The 19,040-nt window shown below is 36.4% G+C and overlaps 1 protein-coding gene across 1 annotated transcript in view; it reads left to right on the top strand.

The window, feature by feature from the left end:
* LOC106143373 (espin) overlaps window positions 1-19,040 on the top strand; it is a 112,693-nt gene that overhangs the window by 60,534 nt on the left and 33,119 nt on the right. The window contains exon 2 of the mRNA XM_060948872.1: window positions 2,268-2,417. Within this exon, the coding sequence (XP_060804855.1) occupies window positions 2,268-2,417 (150 nt within the window). The remainder of the gene's footprint in view (window positions 1-2,267; window positions 2,418-19,040) is intronic.

Genomic DNA, 19,040 nt, shown 5'->3' with positions numbered 1-19,040 from the left:
AACCTAAAAGCTACACATATAGGATTCAAAATTAATATTACTAAAGCTCATTAGCATGCTTTGACCTTTATACTGTCAACTGTAGATTACGGTGTGATTAAGGATAATTGCGTCATTTAACTATTTCAGTGGTCATCGTTTTGTGACTTTGAAATTATAAAATTCGGAATACAAACATACATATAGTCACGTCCACGTCCCTTGCGGGGTAGACAGAGCCGACATCCTTGAAAAGACTGAATGGCCACATTCAGCTATTAAGACAGACAGAATAAGGGAAAGCGTAACAAGGGAATGTTGTGTTTTTAAAGAAGATATTGATGAAGATAAGACAGGAGTAAAAAAAAGGGAATGCAAAAGGTTTGGTTATGTTGAGATGATGAATAAGCACTTAACTGAGGTAATAAGATGAATAAGTACTTAATGTCCAAGTGAATTGTGAATGGGAACGTTTGACTAGGTAGGACCAATGTACCGTGATCAAATCGGAGGCTTTCTGGCAAAAGATGATCAGGTCAAGAGTATTCGAACCCGACGAGCTTGCATGAAGTGACTTATAAAGCCAAAGAAGAACAGGTTTCGTAGAAAGTAGATAGATATAGTCTATGCCTACCCCTCTGAGAAGGTGGCATGATTTTATTATGTTAATAATAGTGTTGTGTGGTTCCCGGCACCAATACAAAAAAGAATAGGACTACTCCATCTCTTTTCCATTGATGTCGTAAAAGGCGACTAAGGGATAGGCTTACAAACACGGGATTCTTTTTTTAGGCGACGGGCTAGTAACCTGTCACTATTTGAATCTCAGTTGTATCATTAAGCCAAATAGCTGAACGTGGCCTATCAGTCTTTTCAAGATTGTTGGCACTGTTTAGCCCACAAGGGATATAGACGTGGCCATATGTATGTATGTTAATACCAAGTCTTAACAATTAAATTTATTTAAACTTAAAAATAACGTGTGTGGTACCAAGATGATGAAAAACGAGTTTTCAGTTTTTTCATTGTTCGGTTCTTAAGTTTTGGGAACAATAATCAAAGTAAAATCATGTAGATATCCATCTGATAAATATGTGCAATATAAAAAGAATATTATCGCTTTCAATAATTCCAATATAAGGACTATAGAAAGTTAATGGCAGAATTGAAAACGTTCTGATATAACATGCCCTAGTCACTAAGCTTTGGGGCAGCTCGTAAATTAAAAATTTAATTTATGAAGAAAAGAAAACATTCTTATTAATATAATATTAAATTGCATTTGTGTAAATGCTAAAAATCAAATCTAGATCCTCAGTTGATCTAAATGTCATGACCAAGATCATCTGGTTCATCATTAATGTCTGTAACTATGCTGTGGGACATGGTAACTGATAAATATAAACTAAATATAAATTAATAGATTTTGACATTATTTTTTTTATTTTTATGTAGCCATCTTCGGATTATTACTTAAAAATAAATGTTGTTATAATAAATTTGTTTTAATTTGATGTAGGTAACTCGTATTTTGCCAATAAATAATTGGCAAATTGAGCGGGTAACTAGTAAATTATGTTGCTCGACGAAAGTAAAGTGTAACTATTTACTAACTATCTCTTTTTTTATATTAATTATGAATTTTTCTGTTTAATACTTTTTCTGTTGGTGATAAGGTCAATATAAATTTTTTTTTAAAATCTTCAATAATGTGCTGCCATCTTTAATTATAATTAATTTTAGGTAATTTCAGCGCCATCTGCTGACGAATAGCCAAAGTAAAGTAAGCATGCTGTTTTCGTATTTAAAAGACACGCATACTGTCCATATGTGCTGTCCATGTTTAGATGTAATGTTTCTATCCGCTACTAGATGGCGTTGATATCAATATACTGTGCGCGTTGATGTCTTTTTAATGAAAATACAAATTGTGTAAAATAGTTTTGATTTAATCGAATTCAATAATTTTTATTTTCAAGAACACAATTTAAACATTAAATTTGACTAATTATGATGGTTAAATTGTATTGTTTATTTGAAATTGTTGTGCCTTACATAGTATTAATTAAGACCAAGTTAGTTATAAATTTCAAGGTTTTCCTAACATCACAGAATATATAATTTGTAACTATTAAATTATTAAAACTGTTATTATCTAAAATCCTTAAATTAAAAAATAACAGTTGATTAACTTATCTTGTACGCATGAAATTAAAATACAGACAAACCTCACATTCTAAATACAAATTAATCCTGGCTTCCTAAATAATTCCTTAATGTCCCCACAGGAGCGGTCGGTTAGCTGTCGAGGGGTGGTGGTGCGGGCGGGCCATGCCGGCGGGGCGCGCCAACAACGGAGCCCTAGCGCTCCACTACGCGGCCGCCAGGGGCTGCTTGGACTGTGTACGGCTTCTAACAAACACTACGCCTGATGTATCGTAAGTACATACATACATACATACATAAAATCACGCCTCTTTCCCGGAGGGGTAGGCAGAGACTACCTCTTTCCACTTGCCACGATCCCTGCATACTTCCTTTGCTTCATCATCATCGTAAGTACACTGAATTATTTTTAATGTATGCCCGTGTGGTTCCCAGCACTTGATAATTGGACCACTCCACCATATATTTCTTATGGATGTCACAAAAGACGACTAAGGGAAAGCCATATAAACTTGGGATCCTTCTAGGCGATGGGCTAGCAAACTGTCACTATGCCCGTGTGGTTGCCGGCATTTGATAATTGGACCACTCCATATCTTTCTTATGGATGTTGTAAAGGGCGACTAAGGGAAAGGCTAATAAACTTGGGATTCTCTTAGGCGATGGGGTAACAACTTGTCACTATCCTTATCTTAATTAAGTAATTTTTCTCAACGATTTTCTCACTGAGTCTATGGATGCTGGCAAGCAGGTAGACGTTATTTACACAGATTACGCGAAATGCTTTGATCGGATAGACCATAAAATCTTACTGCAGAAGCTAGCGTCCATGGGAATCGGTGGGGATCTCTTAAGGTGGTTCGGATCTTACATTGATCATAGAACTCAGGCTGTTGTAGTGAAAAATTACATCTCCAGCTGGGTGATTGTTCCCAGCGGCGTTCCCCAGGGATCTCTGCTGGGGCCCCTACTTTTCAATATTATGATCAATGATATTGATAACAGTTTACTGACTTCCCGATTGCTATGTTTCGCGGATGATATGAAAATATTTACTACAATATCATCCCAAGCAGACGCATCTGCACTGCAAGCTGATATTTTTTTTTTTTTTTTTTTTTATTTTATTTACATGAGCAGGTGGTGAAATCCATCATGGACAGCCTGGGAAGGAGGACCCAGGTAGTGCCGGACTCTTACCGTGCTAAAACACCACCTGCTCATGGAAACTCCATCAGGAGGGACCCTGTGTGGGAGGACAGGGATCTTGTGTTTCCTTGTATATTTTCCATTTGTTAGTTGTATTATTTATTTGTGTTTAATATATCATATTTGGTATCGTCTATTCATTATTCTATATTTCTCATTATTATTATTCTCATCTTCTTCTTATTGTTCTATTCTATTCTAATCTTTGGTTTTGTTCCTCTTAATTGTTTGTATAGCTAGTTTTGTGCAGTAATTTAAAATTTTTTCTCTTATCATTTTATTTTCTAATATTGTTGCCAGATTGTCTATGCAAACTTTTTCGCCGATCTCGATTTCTACATCATTTCTTTCTTTGGCATATACTGCGCATTCGGTTAGGACATGGCCGATGCTTTCCTCGTTTGCAGGGTCACAGGCACAGGTAGGGCTCTCCTTGCATTTGAATCTACTCAAATATTGCGAGAACCCGCCGTGTCCCGTGAACACCTGCACGAGCACGGGGGTCAACGCAATCTTCCTCACTGTTTGATACGCCTTTCCTGCGTTGGGAAAGAACAACTTGGTAGTGGATGCCGTTTCCCCCTCCACGTAGCGCCGGTTCCATTCGTCAATGGTATCCATTCGGATCTGCCGCTTGACGAATGAAACCGGACATCTATCGTAGTGGGGTCGAACCCTGCCGAGCGCAGCGCTCTTGGCCAGGTCGTCAGCCCTTTCGTTCCCCTCCAACCCGGCGTGAGCCTTAACCCAAAATAGCTTTATTATTTTGCCCAACATCGTGGCCTCTTTTATGTTGGCTCTCGCAGTTAACGCCAGGTTGTGCAGGGAACTGCTGTCAGAGACAGTTTCGAGAGCCGACCTGGAGTCACAATAAATATTGCAGCTAAGCGCTGAGCTCCGAAGGGCCCGCTCGGTCGCCACAGAAAGGGCCAACAGTTCGGCCTGATACACCGTGCACATGTTGTCGAGCTTCAGCTTCTTGGTACTATAGTCTCCGCAGCGCCTTCCCATACGGTCAGCGCCGCGCCGACTTTCCCATCGTGCTTGCTCCCATCCGTGTAGATGTGGAGCTGCGCGTGCTGCTGCTCGTCAACCTGCGCACGGTCCTCCAGGCAAGCAAGCTGATATTAGCCGCCTGGAACATTACTGCCATATCAATGAACTCGACCTTAACCCATCTAAATGTCAAGTTGTCACTTACACCAGGAAGCGAAATATAATACCTACCACGTACACGCTTAAGGGTCAGCCTCTGCAGCGTTCTTCAAGGGTGCGCGATCTGGGAGTGTATCATGATTCTAAAATCATATTCGATACACATGTTGACAAGATAGTATCAAGGGCGTACAAAGCTCTTGGTTTTATCTTAAGAACTTCATCCTCATTTAAGAATATTAAAACTATCAAAATCCTATACTGTACCTACGTACGTACACACCTAGAATACGCATCCCAGGTGTGGAACCCTCGTTGTAATATTTATATTGACCGAATTGAGAATATTCAAAAAAAGTTTGTTAAGTTTCTTTGTTATCGTCTTAATATTAATTACAATTCTGAAGATTACTTTAACCTCTGTAAGTTACATCATTTGGTTCCACTAAAAATTCGTAGAGATGTTGCTGATATAGCTTACCTGTTAAAAATAGCTTCCGGTTTAGTAAATTCACCAGATCTCTTGGCAAAAATAAATTTAAACGCTCCTTCTACGTATACGTACACCTATAGTGTCTACTAAATACAGGCGAAATGCTTTTCTTGTGCGTACAGGCAATAATTTTAATAATATATCTCGTGAATTGGATATTGACTTATTCACTACGAGCATAGCGAGAGCTAAACGACTTTTGTATGAGCACTTACAGGATTAGTAGTTTTTATTAATATTTTATATTTTGTTAATTCTTAGACTTTAAGCACTTGTCAGCCACTTTACTTGTTGTAATCGATTGCGAGTGGCGTGTTTAGTTTTGTTCAACTTTTATATCACCATTGTATTTCTATTTGTGAGGACCTATAATTGGCTTCCTTGTTATGTATCGTGTTTATGTATTGTCATATAATTAGCTGTTGGTCTTCCTTGTTAAATAAAATAAAATAAAAAATAAAAAAAATAAAAATAAGTAATTCAGCTGATCATAGGGACTAAGTCTTAAAAGACTGTTGGCTCTGTCTATCCCGCAAGGGATATAGACGTGATTGTATGCATATCTATAATCACGGTAACCTGCAGCTAGCTTCATACAAACCAAGTCAAGATGTTAAAACATGTCATATTCCACAATGCGCTGAAATCTATTATAGTTCAAGCCAATAGAAATTACAACTCCTTACTGAGCAACCACTCCATAAAAATAATTCTAAGTAATCACTACAATATCGTCACACACGGCCGCGGCGGTGATTATGCAAAATATTTGAGGAACAGATGTGACTCAACATAATAATACATTGATTACATACATACATACATATGGTCACGTCTATAACCCTTGTAGACAGAGCCAACAGTCTTAAAAAGACTGAATGGCCATGCTCAGCTATTCGGCTTAATGATAGAATTGAGATTCAAATAGTGACAGGTTGCTAGCCCATCGCCTAAAAAAGACACCCAAGTTTGTAAGCCTATGCCTTAGTCGCCTTTTACGACATCCATGGGAAAGAGATGGAGTGGTTCTACCCTTTTTTGTATTGGTGCCGGGAACCACACGGCACGGCATTGATTCTTTGAATTTATCTATTATGGTAACAATTATAGGTCTTAACTTTCTAGGTACAGATTGTGTGCATATGTACGAGTATTCTAACTCTTGAGGCGTCGGAATTATATTTTTTTAAATAAGCAACATACAGTAAGAGTGCCACTTTTCAGAGATCGTGGCAAGTGGAAAGAGGTAGTCTCTGCCTACCACTCCGGGAAAGAGGCGTGATTTTATGTATGTATTTCACTGGTGCAAGGGCAAGCAATCTGCTTGATATGCCCCTTAAAAAAAACCTTGGTACCACGACGTACTTAGACTTCTCTTGTTGTTCCTCTTATCTGTTAACTACGTTATTTTGCAATGGTCTAAGATCGATCACGACCGCCGTTTTTGCGGGGACTCAATGTAACTGTGTGATCACGGCAGCTAACGGATAACTGTAAGAAATGCGGTCAGTGTTGCTAGATACAAGCTCCAGATTCTACATATTACATACATACATAAAATCACGCCTCTTTCCCGGAGGGGTAGGCAGAGACTACCTCTTTCCACTCGCCACGATCCCTGCATACTTCCTTTGCTTCATCCACATTCATACACATTCTACATATTAGCAAATGTTATACTAGCTTTTGCCAGGGTTTATTGAATAAATTGTAGAATAACTAACCATTTCTCAGTTAATATGGCTTTATTCAATAAAATTATACAGTTTAACTTTGAGCATGTGACAGAAATGAAATGTTCCTTTTATGATAAAACTAGAGGCCGCCCGTGACTTCGTCCGCATGGAAACCCTATCAATCCCGCGGGAACTCTGGGATAAAAAGTAGCCTATGTGTTATTCTGGGTCTTCAGCTACCTACATACCAAATTTCATGGTAATCGGTTCAGTAGTTTTTGCGTGAAAGAGTAACAAACATCCATACATCCATACAAACTTTCGCCTTTATAATAGTAGTAGGAAAGGTGTCAAAGCTAATGTGGTTGCATATCACCACACAGGGGTTATTCGCGGATAGGAATTTCTCGTTTCTGTGCCGTGTGGTTCCCGGCACCATTACAAAAAAGAATAGGACCACTACATCTCTTTCCCACGGATGTCGTAAAAGGCGACTATGGGATAGGCTTATAAACTTGGGATTCCTCTTTTAGGCGATGGGCTAGCAACCTGTCACTATTTGAATCTCAATTCCATCACAAAGCCAAAGAGCTGAGCGTGGCCTATCAGTCTTTTCAAGACTGTTGGCTCTGTCTACCCCGCTAGGGATATAGACGTGATCATATGCATGCATGTATGCATGCATGCAGGAATTTCTCAAAAACTTTTTTATGGCGGTCGTCTATTTGACTTTACTTTGTGTACCGAAATTTCCATCTGACTTTTACAAACTCTTAATGGTAAGATCTTTATTGGATCATGGTAAAAGCTACACTAGACGCCTGTATGTCTATTTCATTAGATGCTTTTTATGACATCCGAGGGATGAGAAGGAGTGGTCCTAAGTGACGATTACCAAACATGGAGACCAAAGCTATTATTTTGAAATCATTGTATATACATACATATGGTCACGTCTATATCCCTTGCGGGGTAGACAGAGCCAACAGTCTTGAATAGACTGAATGGCCACGTTCAGCTATTTGGCTTACCTAATGATAGAAATGAGATTCAAATAGTGACAGGTTGCTAGCCCATCGCCTAAAGTTTGTAAGTCTATCCCTTAGTCGACTTTTACGACATCTATGGGAAAGAGATGGTGTGGTCCTATTCTTTTTTGTATTGGTGCCGGGAACCACAGGGCATAAATCATTGTCATACTCCTTAACACACCTTTCTGCTTATTCTTGGATAATCATCCAATCGCAGAATCATTCTAGCGAGGATGAAACTGAGTCAATAGCCAATGATAATAATGACTTCAAACATTCTACTTCAAATAGACACGGCAATGCGCTTAATTTAAATCAAATCGATTGACCGTACATTTTCTACAATCATCCTATTTCTTATAAATGTTGACTTGTCATCCACACATTATTCTAACGCCATCGTATTAAAGATTCTTATTTACTTTTCTTGAAGTAGAATACATTCATACAAACATTAAATTACGCCTAAATCCCTTGCGGGGTAGCCAGAGCCAACAGTCTTGAAAACACTGACAGGCCACGTTCAGCTGTTGCTAGTCCATCGCCTAATAGAAGAATTCCAACTTTATAAGCATATCCCTAAGTCGTTTTTTACGACGTCCATGGGGACGAGAAGTGAAGTAGAAAAGGTAATGTGGTTGTATATCTATGATAGAGCGTTGCTGGAGTAGTGGTTAAGGTAATCGATTCTTAACTGAACAAGTGTAAAGTTTAAGGTTTGAATCTCTCTTTCTGCGGCCGTCTACTAACCAACTTACGTAATTAGTTCGGATTCTAATTAATACTAATACGACGAAACTAGAATAATCTCTAGGAGAATCATGATTCTTCTTTTAGGCGATGGGCTATCAACCTGTCACTATTTGAATCTCAATTCTATCATTGAGCCAAACAGCCGAACGTGGTCTATCGGTCATTTCGAGACTGTTGGCTCTGTTTACCCCGCAAGGGATATAGACGTGATAATATGTATGTATAAATGATGACCTATCGCTACAATTAACAAATCAAAAATGAAAACAAAATGTTCTTATTTATAAAGGTTACATAATAATAGCTCATATCAATAGGAAAATTAAACACAGACATTAAAAATTATACTTGTTTACAGAGATGTAAATAAAAATTTAATGGTACCTCGGTTGGTCAGAGAAAGCGTTGCAGAATTAATTGTTCTTATCGACTGCGCGCGCGCATCGCCCATCTTCACACTCCAAGAAATAGATGGGTGTTGATGCGGGTTGAGTTGAGATTGTACAGTCAACAATATAATTATTTATATATAATTACGAGCATGACTATACCCGCGTGAACGAAATATACTTTACATTCCCGTGGGAAATTTTTTTGGGGAATGCTCTCTTAGTACAGTCTTATAGGTACCACCAAAAATTTTAAATCTGAGTTTGAATTTGAAATTTCAATTTCAAAATTGGGCTGTGTGATCATTATATGTCATATTTCGATTATAAATATATATATATTTTCTGCAATCTTCAAATTGTTCTTCTATTAAAAAGTAATAAATAAAAACAGAATAGAGATTAAGATTAAATAAAAATTTAAAAACCTGCATAAGAATTTTCAAAAACTCATGCGAATTCGAAACATAACCTTTAAAGGCAATTTTGAAATAATCGGAATTAAATATTTAAACATGCTTTCTGTCCAACAATGAATTAATTGTATTGTGTAAGAATTGTGTTGTCAACTGTACCTCGCAGATTAACAGATCTAACATTAATTCAGAATTAGATCTCTATGAAAACGATAGAGATCTTAATTCGCTTATTTGTTCACTCATATGATAAAATTTAATCGACTTAAATGTAGCTTCGTCAAAATCATGATGGCCACGTACAAACGAATACATAAATCACGTCTCTATATAACGGGGAGACAGAACTAAATTACTGGATTGATTTTACACAATCGAGGGGTTAGTGTCAGTTTATCTCGATCAAACGCGTCGGGCAAAAAACGCGAATTTGTATGTGATTTGGTCAGCGCCATCTAGTGGTAACGCGATGGCACTAATGCTATTCCATACAAACTCGCGTTTACTTGCTCGACGCTTAGACCTAGTAAAACTGGAACTAACCTCTCAGATAGGCCAGACTTTTACACTTCTTTCAGAAATTTCCCACGGGAAGGAAGCCCCAAGGCGAGGGTTTTTTATACCCTTTATTAACCCCATTATTAAATTGATTGCTAGCAAACCGTGTGGTTCCCGGCACCAATATAAAAAAGAATAGGACCAATCCATCTCTTTCCCATGGCTGTCGTGAAAGGCGACTAAGGGATTGGCTTATAAACTTGGGATTCTTCTTTAGCAACCTGTCACTATTTGAATCTCAATTCTATCATTAAGTCTTGATGAATGATTGAATGAAGATTGCTAGCAAATCGATAGCGACTCATTTATAAATACAACCTTTAATATGCTGATCCAAATCACACCATTCGTCGCATAATTAAGACATTAACCGGGTGTGTATTTGGTTGGGTAACGAATTCTCCAAAACAAACGGAGCGTATTGCGTTTCGACAGAGACTGGACATTTCGCCTTGCGATAGGTAACAGGCTGCGGGAAGCATACCAACAAAACCGTCGGATATGAAAGGATGGCCTCAGATTATTGTTTTTTTTTATACGGCTGTAGAAAAATTAGCATTGTGTTGATTGTTATTTGAAGGAAATTAAAAAAAAATTGAAAAAATAAAAAAAACAGCAGTAACTTGTTTTTTTTTAAAACTTTAGAATAGGAACGCTCCATCTACTTGGGGTTTTTCTTTAAGGCGATGGGCTGGCAACCTGTCGCTATTTGAATCTCAATTCTATCTTAACTTACAGCTGAACTTAGCCTTTCAGGCTTTCCGACATTTTCGTTACATTTTATATGGTTGGCAGCGTTTTCAGATTTCAGACCTGACCCTTTTATATAAAAAATAAAATAAAATAAGCCTTACTTAAAATATTAATTATTTGTTCAATATAAAAGATAAAAAAGTTAAAATATTTTGTGAAAATTTTTTTAGATAAAGCGTTTAGAAGTCACAGATAAATAAACTAATTTAGGAAGCAATTAATAACGGAAATTGCATATAAATATAATTATATGCTTACAACAAAGAAAGCGAGGCACTGGGTAACTAACGTGTGTTACTTTGTATGGATAAGGATGTGATCATAGTGTTAAGAAAATATGTTACCAGTCAAATTATTTTCTTTTATAAATTTTTCACTTGTTAGTTTAATAACGCATATTGTTTGTGTGAAATATAAAGGCAACCTTTTTTTTAAATGTCTATTATTAAAGATTTATTTTATAAAGCGTTAATGAAAATAACTTTCACACAACACACACTTCAAATCGACGCAAAGATTTCGTTATGTGAAATTATAGTAAGGTAAGTTAAGTAAGTGATATTAAAAATACATTCTAAATCTTATCATTGCATACAAAAGACCGAGCTATTACAACCGTAATTAAGCATGTCAAGATGATAGATGGTGTAAAAGCAATCGTTTAAGGAGAAAAATATCAGACAAATGAATTCAGTCGCGTGCAGCCGAGACCGCTATAAAATGCACGGATGATATATTTATTTAGATTTATGACCATGTTTAAGTGCTACAATTCAATTTGGAAATGATAATGCAGTGAGGTAGCGAATTAATTTAGTTGAAGTATATATACGTGTACTTCGGTTTTAAGTCTCGACTATTTTTTATTCTTCTGGATTTTAGAAATGCCTTTGTTTACTAATTTTAATGTGTATTCATATTGCTTTATCTCTCTTAGCTTATCTTTAGCTCTCATCAGTCGAAGTAAAAGAGTATTAATTTTAATAAAGAGAGGGAGGTCGGTAAGGACCGTAGCAAATGGAAATCTATAGTTTCCGCCTATCCCAATGGGAAATAGGCTTAATGGTATGTATATATATATGTTATCTTTTTTTCTAAAACAACTCTTAATATTTTCTATCGTCCGCTACCGCGTCCGCTCCGCTCATCACCCAAACCTCGACCTCTTCAAAACTGGAGCTACAAATGTTGCGATTTACTCAGTCATAGTAATGCACTTAGTTGCTTGAGATGTACGAGTATGCGCGCGCATACGGCACGGACGCCGCGCTCAGTGGACGGTTACCCTAACAGTGCTAAGTTTCTTGTGGGTTGAATTTGTGTTACTTGTAAAATACTTGTGTTACTTTTGTTTACTTATATTTTCTTTTTATTTATTAAAATTTTATTGTAAGAGATACAAGTGTATAGCACAATTGGCGGACTTAATGCTGGAAGCATTATTTATCAGTCAACCATTAGGTCTGACTGAGAACTTTATGTGGGGTCAAACTAAATAAATATATTTATTCCTACACAAAATAAATAATAATATTAAGCATATACAAAACCAACAATAATTAACATAGTTTTATGTTTTACAATATATGTATATCTAACAAGAAAACTTTATGTTATATTTTAGATTTAAATAAATCATGGGCAGACCAAAATGATATTCCACTCTGTTAAGTTAATGCTGTTCCAAATTCGAAGTCCCTTTTAATAGATATATTATTATTTTGTTTAACACATTCGTATATAATATTAATATAGGGGCTATTTCTTTATTGATATACTAGAGGCCGCCCGCGACTTCGTCCGCGTGGAATCATTCCCGCGGGGACTCCGAGATAAAAAGAAGCCTATATGTTATTCTGGGTTTTCAGCTACCTACATACCAAATTTCATCGTAATCGGTAGTTTTTGCGTGAAAAAGTTACAAACATCCATACTGACATCCTGACAAACTCACAAACTTTCGCATTTATATATTAGTAGGATGGGTTGGTTCTTTGCATCAAGTTGGATAAGTTTTACATAAACGAGTATATAATAAAGACCAAGATAGAGTATTGGTGCTTAGTATACGTGAAACTAATATACTTCTTTTGTTATTGTTATTTAATTTATGATGCTATTAAAACTATAACTAACTAAAATCGTATTCGCATACATTTTTATATTTGCGCTAGGTATCGTTGACGACCTGGAATTAAAAATTGATTTAAACTAGAAAGTGTGAATATACTTAATATAGGTCCAAATTATATTAAACATCTACTTACTATATGTCACATACATTTAATCCACATCCCCACTAATGATAAAGAGAAAAGATATGTATTTTTGTATGTTTGTAACGAATAAACTCAAAAACTACTGAACCGATTTTTAAATTCCCTCGGGAGCAACACACCGCGCATAAACTAGTATACCGTATAATATAACACAATTACGATATAACCTCTGAAAATATGTATATGACGCCCATTTTTATTATTTAGTCGTTGTTGTCATAAATTTCCCTCAGTTTGACAAAACGATTATTTGTCAATAACTCCCAGTCTATGTCATACATTTAAACTTTCATATGTCTCTTTATATATTTCCAGAGTGAAGCTTGCAGCGTGCCCCCGACTTCATCCGACTTAGGTCTGACGACACGCGTTCAATCAAGTCGGTCAGACTTAGGTTGGATGTAGTTGACGACTTTTAGTCGTAAAGATACCATAGTCTAGGCTTCGTATCGTCATTTTAGCGTCACGATTTTGTTTTCACTCTGCTTCTCATACAAATAAATATCACGTCTTTACCCTTTACGAGGTAGACACATCTTCTGTCAAAAGGTAGAATCCGGGGTCATATTTCACCTAGGTATCTCAATTCTATCATTAAACCAAACAGCTGAACGTGGCCTATCAGTCTTTTCAAGACTGTTGGCTCTGTCTACCCCGTAAGGGATAAAGACGTGATCATGTGTATGTATGTATGTATCCAGGTATTGAATGCTCACATAATGAAAGGGCAGCAACTTTTTACTTTCATGACATACAGGGGAAGTTGACCACCGTCACCGTCTGACCTGACCTCAACACATGACCTCAACACATAAATAACAATACGTTATTGTTATTATTAATAATATTTCACGGTTCATACGTTATGGGAGCACATATTGTCCATTGTTTCCATAGAAACGTTTTCGAATATCAACCTTGACCCACATTTGTTGTTACATCAAAACATAACTTCCTTTTTTTAATTGTCGGTTTATCTTGATATAACAATAATTGGATATTTGCTTATTTGTTGAGTTAGTAAACTTTTTTTTTATTTCCCATTAGATAGTAGTAGTTATTAATTCGATTTCCATAAAGGTAATTTCCTATGAAGATGAGAAAAAGTAGGATAACTCTATATCTTCCACTGGATATCGTAGAAGGCGAGTAAAGTTCTTTAAAGATTTCCAAAGTGGAAACGGTTTGTCAAATAACAGTTGTGTATATTTTCGCGTTCGCGAGAAAAAGGTTCCTTATAGACAAACCGACAACGTAATGTAGTGATGCCATAAGTGTAGCTCTTTTATTTTATCATAAAAAATAAAGACCATTACGTTTTTTTCTACGTAATTAAGCCCGTCCCTTTCCGCCACCACTTAGCCTCGGAAATTTAAAAAAAATACATATAATCACGTCAAAATCCTTTGCGGGGATTAACAGAGCCCGCAGTATTGAAAAGACCGACAGGCCACGTTTAGCTGTTTGGCTTAACGATAGAATTAAGTTTCAAATAGTGACAGTTTGCCAGCCCATCGCCTAAAAGAAGAATCCCAAGTTTATAAGCCTATCCCTTAGTCTGATAAAAATATATGCGTATAAATGTATTCATACATACATACATATGGTCCCGTCTGTATCCCTTGCGGGGTAGACAGAGCCAACAGTCTTGAAAAGACTGAATGGCCACGTTCAGCTATTTGGTTTATTGATAGAATTGAGATTCAAATAGTAACAGGTTGCTAACCCAACGCCTAAAAAGAGTCCCAAGTTTGTAAGCCTATCCCTTAGTCGCCTTTTACGACATCCATAAGAAAGAGATGAAGTGCTCCTATTCTTTTTTTGTATTAGTGCCGGGAACCACACGGCACTGTATTCATATACTATAAATAATTCTTTAACAATAGTGTTACGAAAATCACTTGTCAATTTGAGGCGTGCCGTACGCGTGACGATTCTCACCGGTCGACTTGCCCGCAACTATTTTACAACTAGCAACTATCTGTTGGATGATCCGTTTGTATAAAAATGCCGCATTACCTACGAGAGAAATTTGGAAAACTAGTTACGTTGCAAAACGTTGGTTTTAATCGTTAATTGGACTTATGTTGTGATGTTGGGTTAACTTTGTTGACCTATGATTTAAGTTTATGATTATTATTTTTTTGGAATTTTTTGTAATTTAACAAGAGAAATGTGCTTACGTGATGCTGCGTCCATGACGCGTTAGAACGTAATGCGAATGTACCTAATAAACGACCGCAATGATTTCGTGACATAAACTCATATTTATTATGCCTAAGAGCTTATGTCACGAAATTAATATTAAATACGAATTTATTAAGTACATAATTTAGTAACACAGTTATTGAAATATTTAGCTACTTTTGTGTAGTTCCCGGCACCAATGACAAAAAGAATTGGACCATTCCATCTCTTTCCCATGGATTTCGTAAAAGGCGACTAAAGGATAGTCTTATAATCTTGGGCTTCTTCTTTTAGGCGTTGGGCTAGCAACCTGTCACTGTTTGAATCTCAATTTAATCATTAGGCCCAATAGCTCAACGTGGCTTGTCAGCCTTACATCCATATAATCACGCCTGTATCCCTTGCGGTACAGACAGAGCCAGCTATCTTGAAACTTTGTTTGTTACCGCTTCTTCTGCACTGACGCTTTGGAAGCGGCAGTAAACATAGTTTTAAGTACATAGTTTATTTGACGTCAACCAATGTTGTGAAACCAAACGTTTTGACAATTATTAAGCGATATGAAGTATCCTATAATAATGAATTTTTATATTTTGAATTTTAAATGGTAATGATGAAATTGAGATTCAAACAGTGACATGGATATACATATACATACTTTAATAAAGACGAGGTCTGTGTATAAGTAAAAAATCTCGACAGCTTTCTTCAAATTTGGTTGAAATAACACAAGTTTTCCTACTCACTTTAGCTATTTAGAACCCACTAACAATAGAAAGATAACATTATGGACGGGGTAGCACTAGTGTGACAAGTCACTATTAAAGTGTGACAGAACAATTGAGTGTGACAAGAGACGGTAGAAGTGTGACAGTGTAACTATGGCGACTTGCCCAAGACCACGAGCGTCAAGATCAGCTTCAGCTAGACTGAAGTACTCCAAGACTGTCCCAGCGAATTTTATCAGGTAAGTTGCCCTTCAGAAATGCATAGATTTATTCACTTTACTAGCAGTGCTTTAATTTTTATTTAAATAACTCAACGTTCACAAGCTTCTCAAATACAACATAAAAAATTTAAAAAAAAAACAACTTTGGCTGTGCCTGCAACTTCGTCCGCGTGAAATAGTTATTTTGGGCATCATTGAAGCTCTCAAGGATGAATTGTTTTCTCCGTTTTTTTTCACATTTTCCATTTTATCTTCGCTCCTAATAGTGCAGCGTGATGTTATATAGCCTAAAGCCTTCCTCGATAAATGGTCTATTCAACGAAAAAATAATTTTTCCAATAGAACCAGTAGTTCCTGAGATTAGCGCGTTCAAACAAAGAAACAAACAAACTCTTCAGCTTTATAATATTAGTATATATATTTTCGATAAGTTTACGATGCGAAGGTGATAATTTAATTCAAGGTATCTCATCATAATATAGAATAGGTTGTCAAATACATAAAAAAGGACAAATACCTACAAAAATCTATCAGTGGTCTATCAGTCTTTTCAACACTGTTGGCTCTGTCTACCCCGCAAGGGACGACGCCACTATATGTATGTATGTCAAATACATACATAGATTTTTATGGATAAAACATGTATAGTTTTTTTATTAACTCATTCCCGTAACATTTCTAAACACATCTAATTTCATAATCCACTGATTTTTCGCAAAAGTAATAGCAATTATGAAACTTTATAGCATTATTCAGTTCACTGGCTGCATTATGAGCCTAATTACAATGCAATAAGTATTATATTGCAGTGTTTATGGGCTAGCGGTAGTTCCGTTCTGAAACACATGTTCAGCATCACGCGTGCTTTTTACCCGACAGAAAAAGAGGGGTATAATTTATTTGCATCGCGTGTATGGTTTACATCAGGGGATTGTTTTAGATAGAAACCGTCAAGAATTAGTTCGTTTTTAGTAGATTTTGCATAGAGTTTCTTTTTATTGGTACCGTGTGGTTCCCGGCATCAATAGGATAAGAATAGGACCACTCCATTTCTCCCATGGATGTCATAAAAAGCGACTAAGGGATAGGATTATAATCTTGGGATTCTCTTTTTAGGCGACAGGCTAGCAACCGATCACTATTTGAATCTCAATTCTATCATTAAGCCAAACAGCTGAACGTGGCCATTCAGTCTTTTCAAGACTGTTGGCTCTGTCTACCCCGCAAAGGATATAGACGTGACCATATGTATGTATGTACGTATTAATTACAACTTCAACGCAGACCTTGAAAATATCTAATAATAGAATAGGGAAATATGAGTTTTTCCCATCTCATAGCTCGATTGTCATTTCTTGCGCCTCTCCGATGCCCCGGAGAAATGTTGGGAACATTATGAAAAAAACTGCATTGTGTTAAGTTTCACTTCATTGATATTATTTATTCGACCTTGATCGTTGCTTTCTAAGGAGACCACAGAGCAGAGAAGGCTCCAACGTCGTCTGGTCCGTCGATGTTTGAAATTGATGGCTATGACACTATTAATTTTATAATTTCAGGTCGTCCTATTTTTTTTTTTTTAAGTTTGCGTACATATAGTCACGTGTATCCCTTGCGGGGTAAGCAGAGCTAACAGTTTCGAAATGACCGATAGATCGGGTTCAGCTGTTCAGTTCAATGATAGAATTGACATTCAAATTGTGACAGGTTGCTAGCCTATCGCCTTAAAGAAGAATCATTAGTCTCGAAAGACCAAAAGGGCATGTTGAGCTGTATGACTTTATGATGAATTGAGAACAAATAGTGAGAGGTTGCTGCCCATCGCCTACAAGAGTAATCGTATTATTGACGTTTGATTATAAAACCTAAAGAAATAAAAGCCGTAAGTTACTCTAAACAGAATGAAGGGATTTGAATTTACAACGTGTAAAATGTTCGGTTTAATAATTATATGACATTCATATAAATTGAAATATGCGTTTGAAACAGTCAATGTACGAAGTTGATCAGAATACTTCGACGGATGCAGTGTTAAAAAAAGCGAAAGCGTTTTCAAAATGGCTGTGTCATGTGCCGTAGTGGTCCATGACTTAACCGAGTGAAATGGAGACTGAGCTTTAAGTTATAAGAGGAAAATTAAATACGGGAGTCGATTCATATTTAGGTGATACAACTTGATGACAAATATAAATTTTGGTGATAGAAAATATAGTTCCCTTTATTATATTTATATTTAAGAGGAAAATTACATACGGGAGTCAAATTATATTAACTAGATTCCCCGGAATAAAACAGAAGGTTGACTGGAAGAGTCCGCCTTTGTACCTCATTATCTGTGTTTTTTTTTGTTTGTCTTTTTCTTATGGTGCTTACACCCCATTCGCCTTTAGCCGGGTACCTTAACCATTCGACCATCGACGTATTATTATCCAAATTTCTTATAAGTATTACGTCTATGAGTAATTTCGGAATATCCTCTCTTACATTAGGTACCCAACATGCTATGCCATAAGGCCAAATATCGGCTGTACGCTATCTGTCAGTCAGTCACTCAGTCACGTAGTTTCAAGTTGGCTCAGATCCTCATCAGTGTCAAACCTTGGTTTGTCACGAAAGGAAATATCGTCACTTGACCCTTGACATGAAAATTCTGCACTTATAAAGCAATCTGTAATTGATATTGTGAAGCTTCTTGAAATATAAAAAAGAAAATTATACAATGTTTTAATCCGCTCCGCCTTTGTGTTTGTACCGTCACGGCTAGACTTATGATTTGCTATGAGACGTTACAAAACATTGCGGACAAAATTATTCAAAACGAAATCAATTTCATGCACTTTTTTATTTAGAGCTCAATAGATTTTTTTTTATTTGAATTGAATATTTTGTAAATATATACAGTACAAACTGATATTTTTAATGATAAATTGAGTTTTTTTTTAATGTTAGATCGGAACACAATACAATTCCCCATAGAGCTAAGATCGACGTAGATAGATCATTTCTTAAAACTGTATAGGAACTTATTTTTTTATTTATTATTAAGT

Source organism: Amyelois transitella, chromosome 17 (genome assembly GCF_032362555.1).
Source record: "Amyelois transitella isolate CPQ chromosome 17, ilAmyTran1.1, whole genome shotgun sequence".
NCBI lineage: Eukaryota > Metazoa > Arthropoda > Insecta > Lepidoptera > Pyralidae > Amyelois > Amyelois transitella.
The sequence above is the reverse complement of the archived record's forward strand: the minus strand, read 5'-3'. Positions and strand labels throughout refer to the sequence as shown.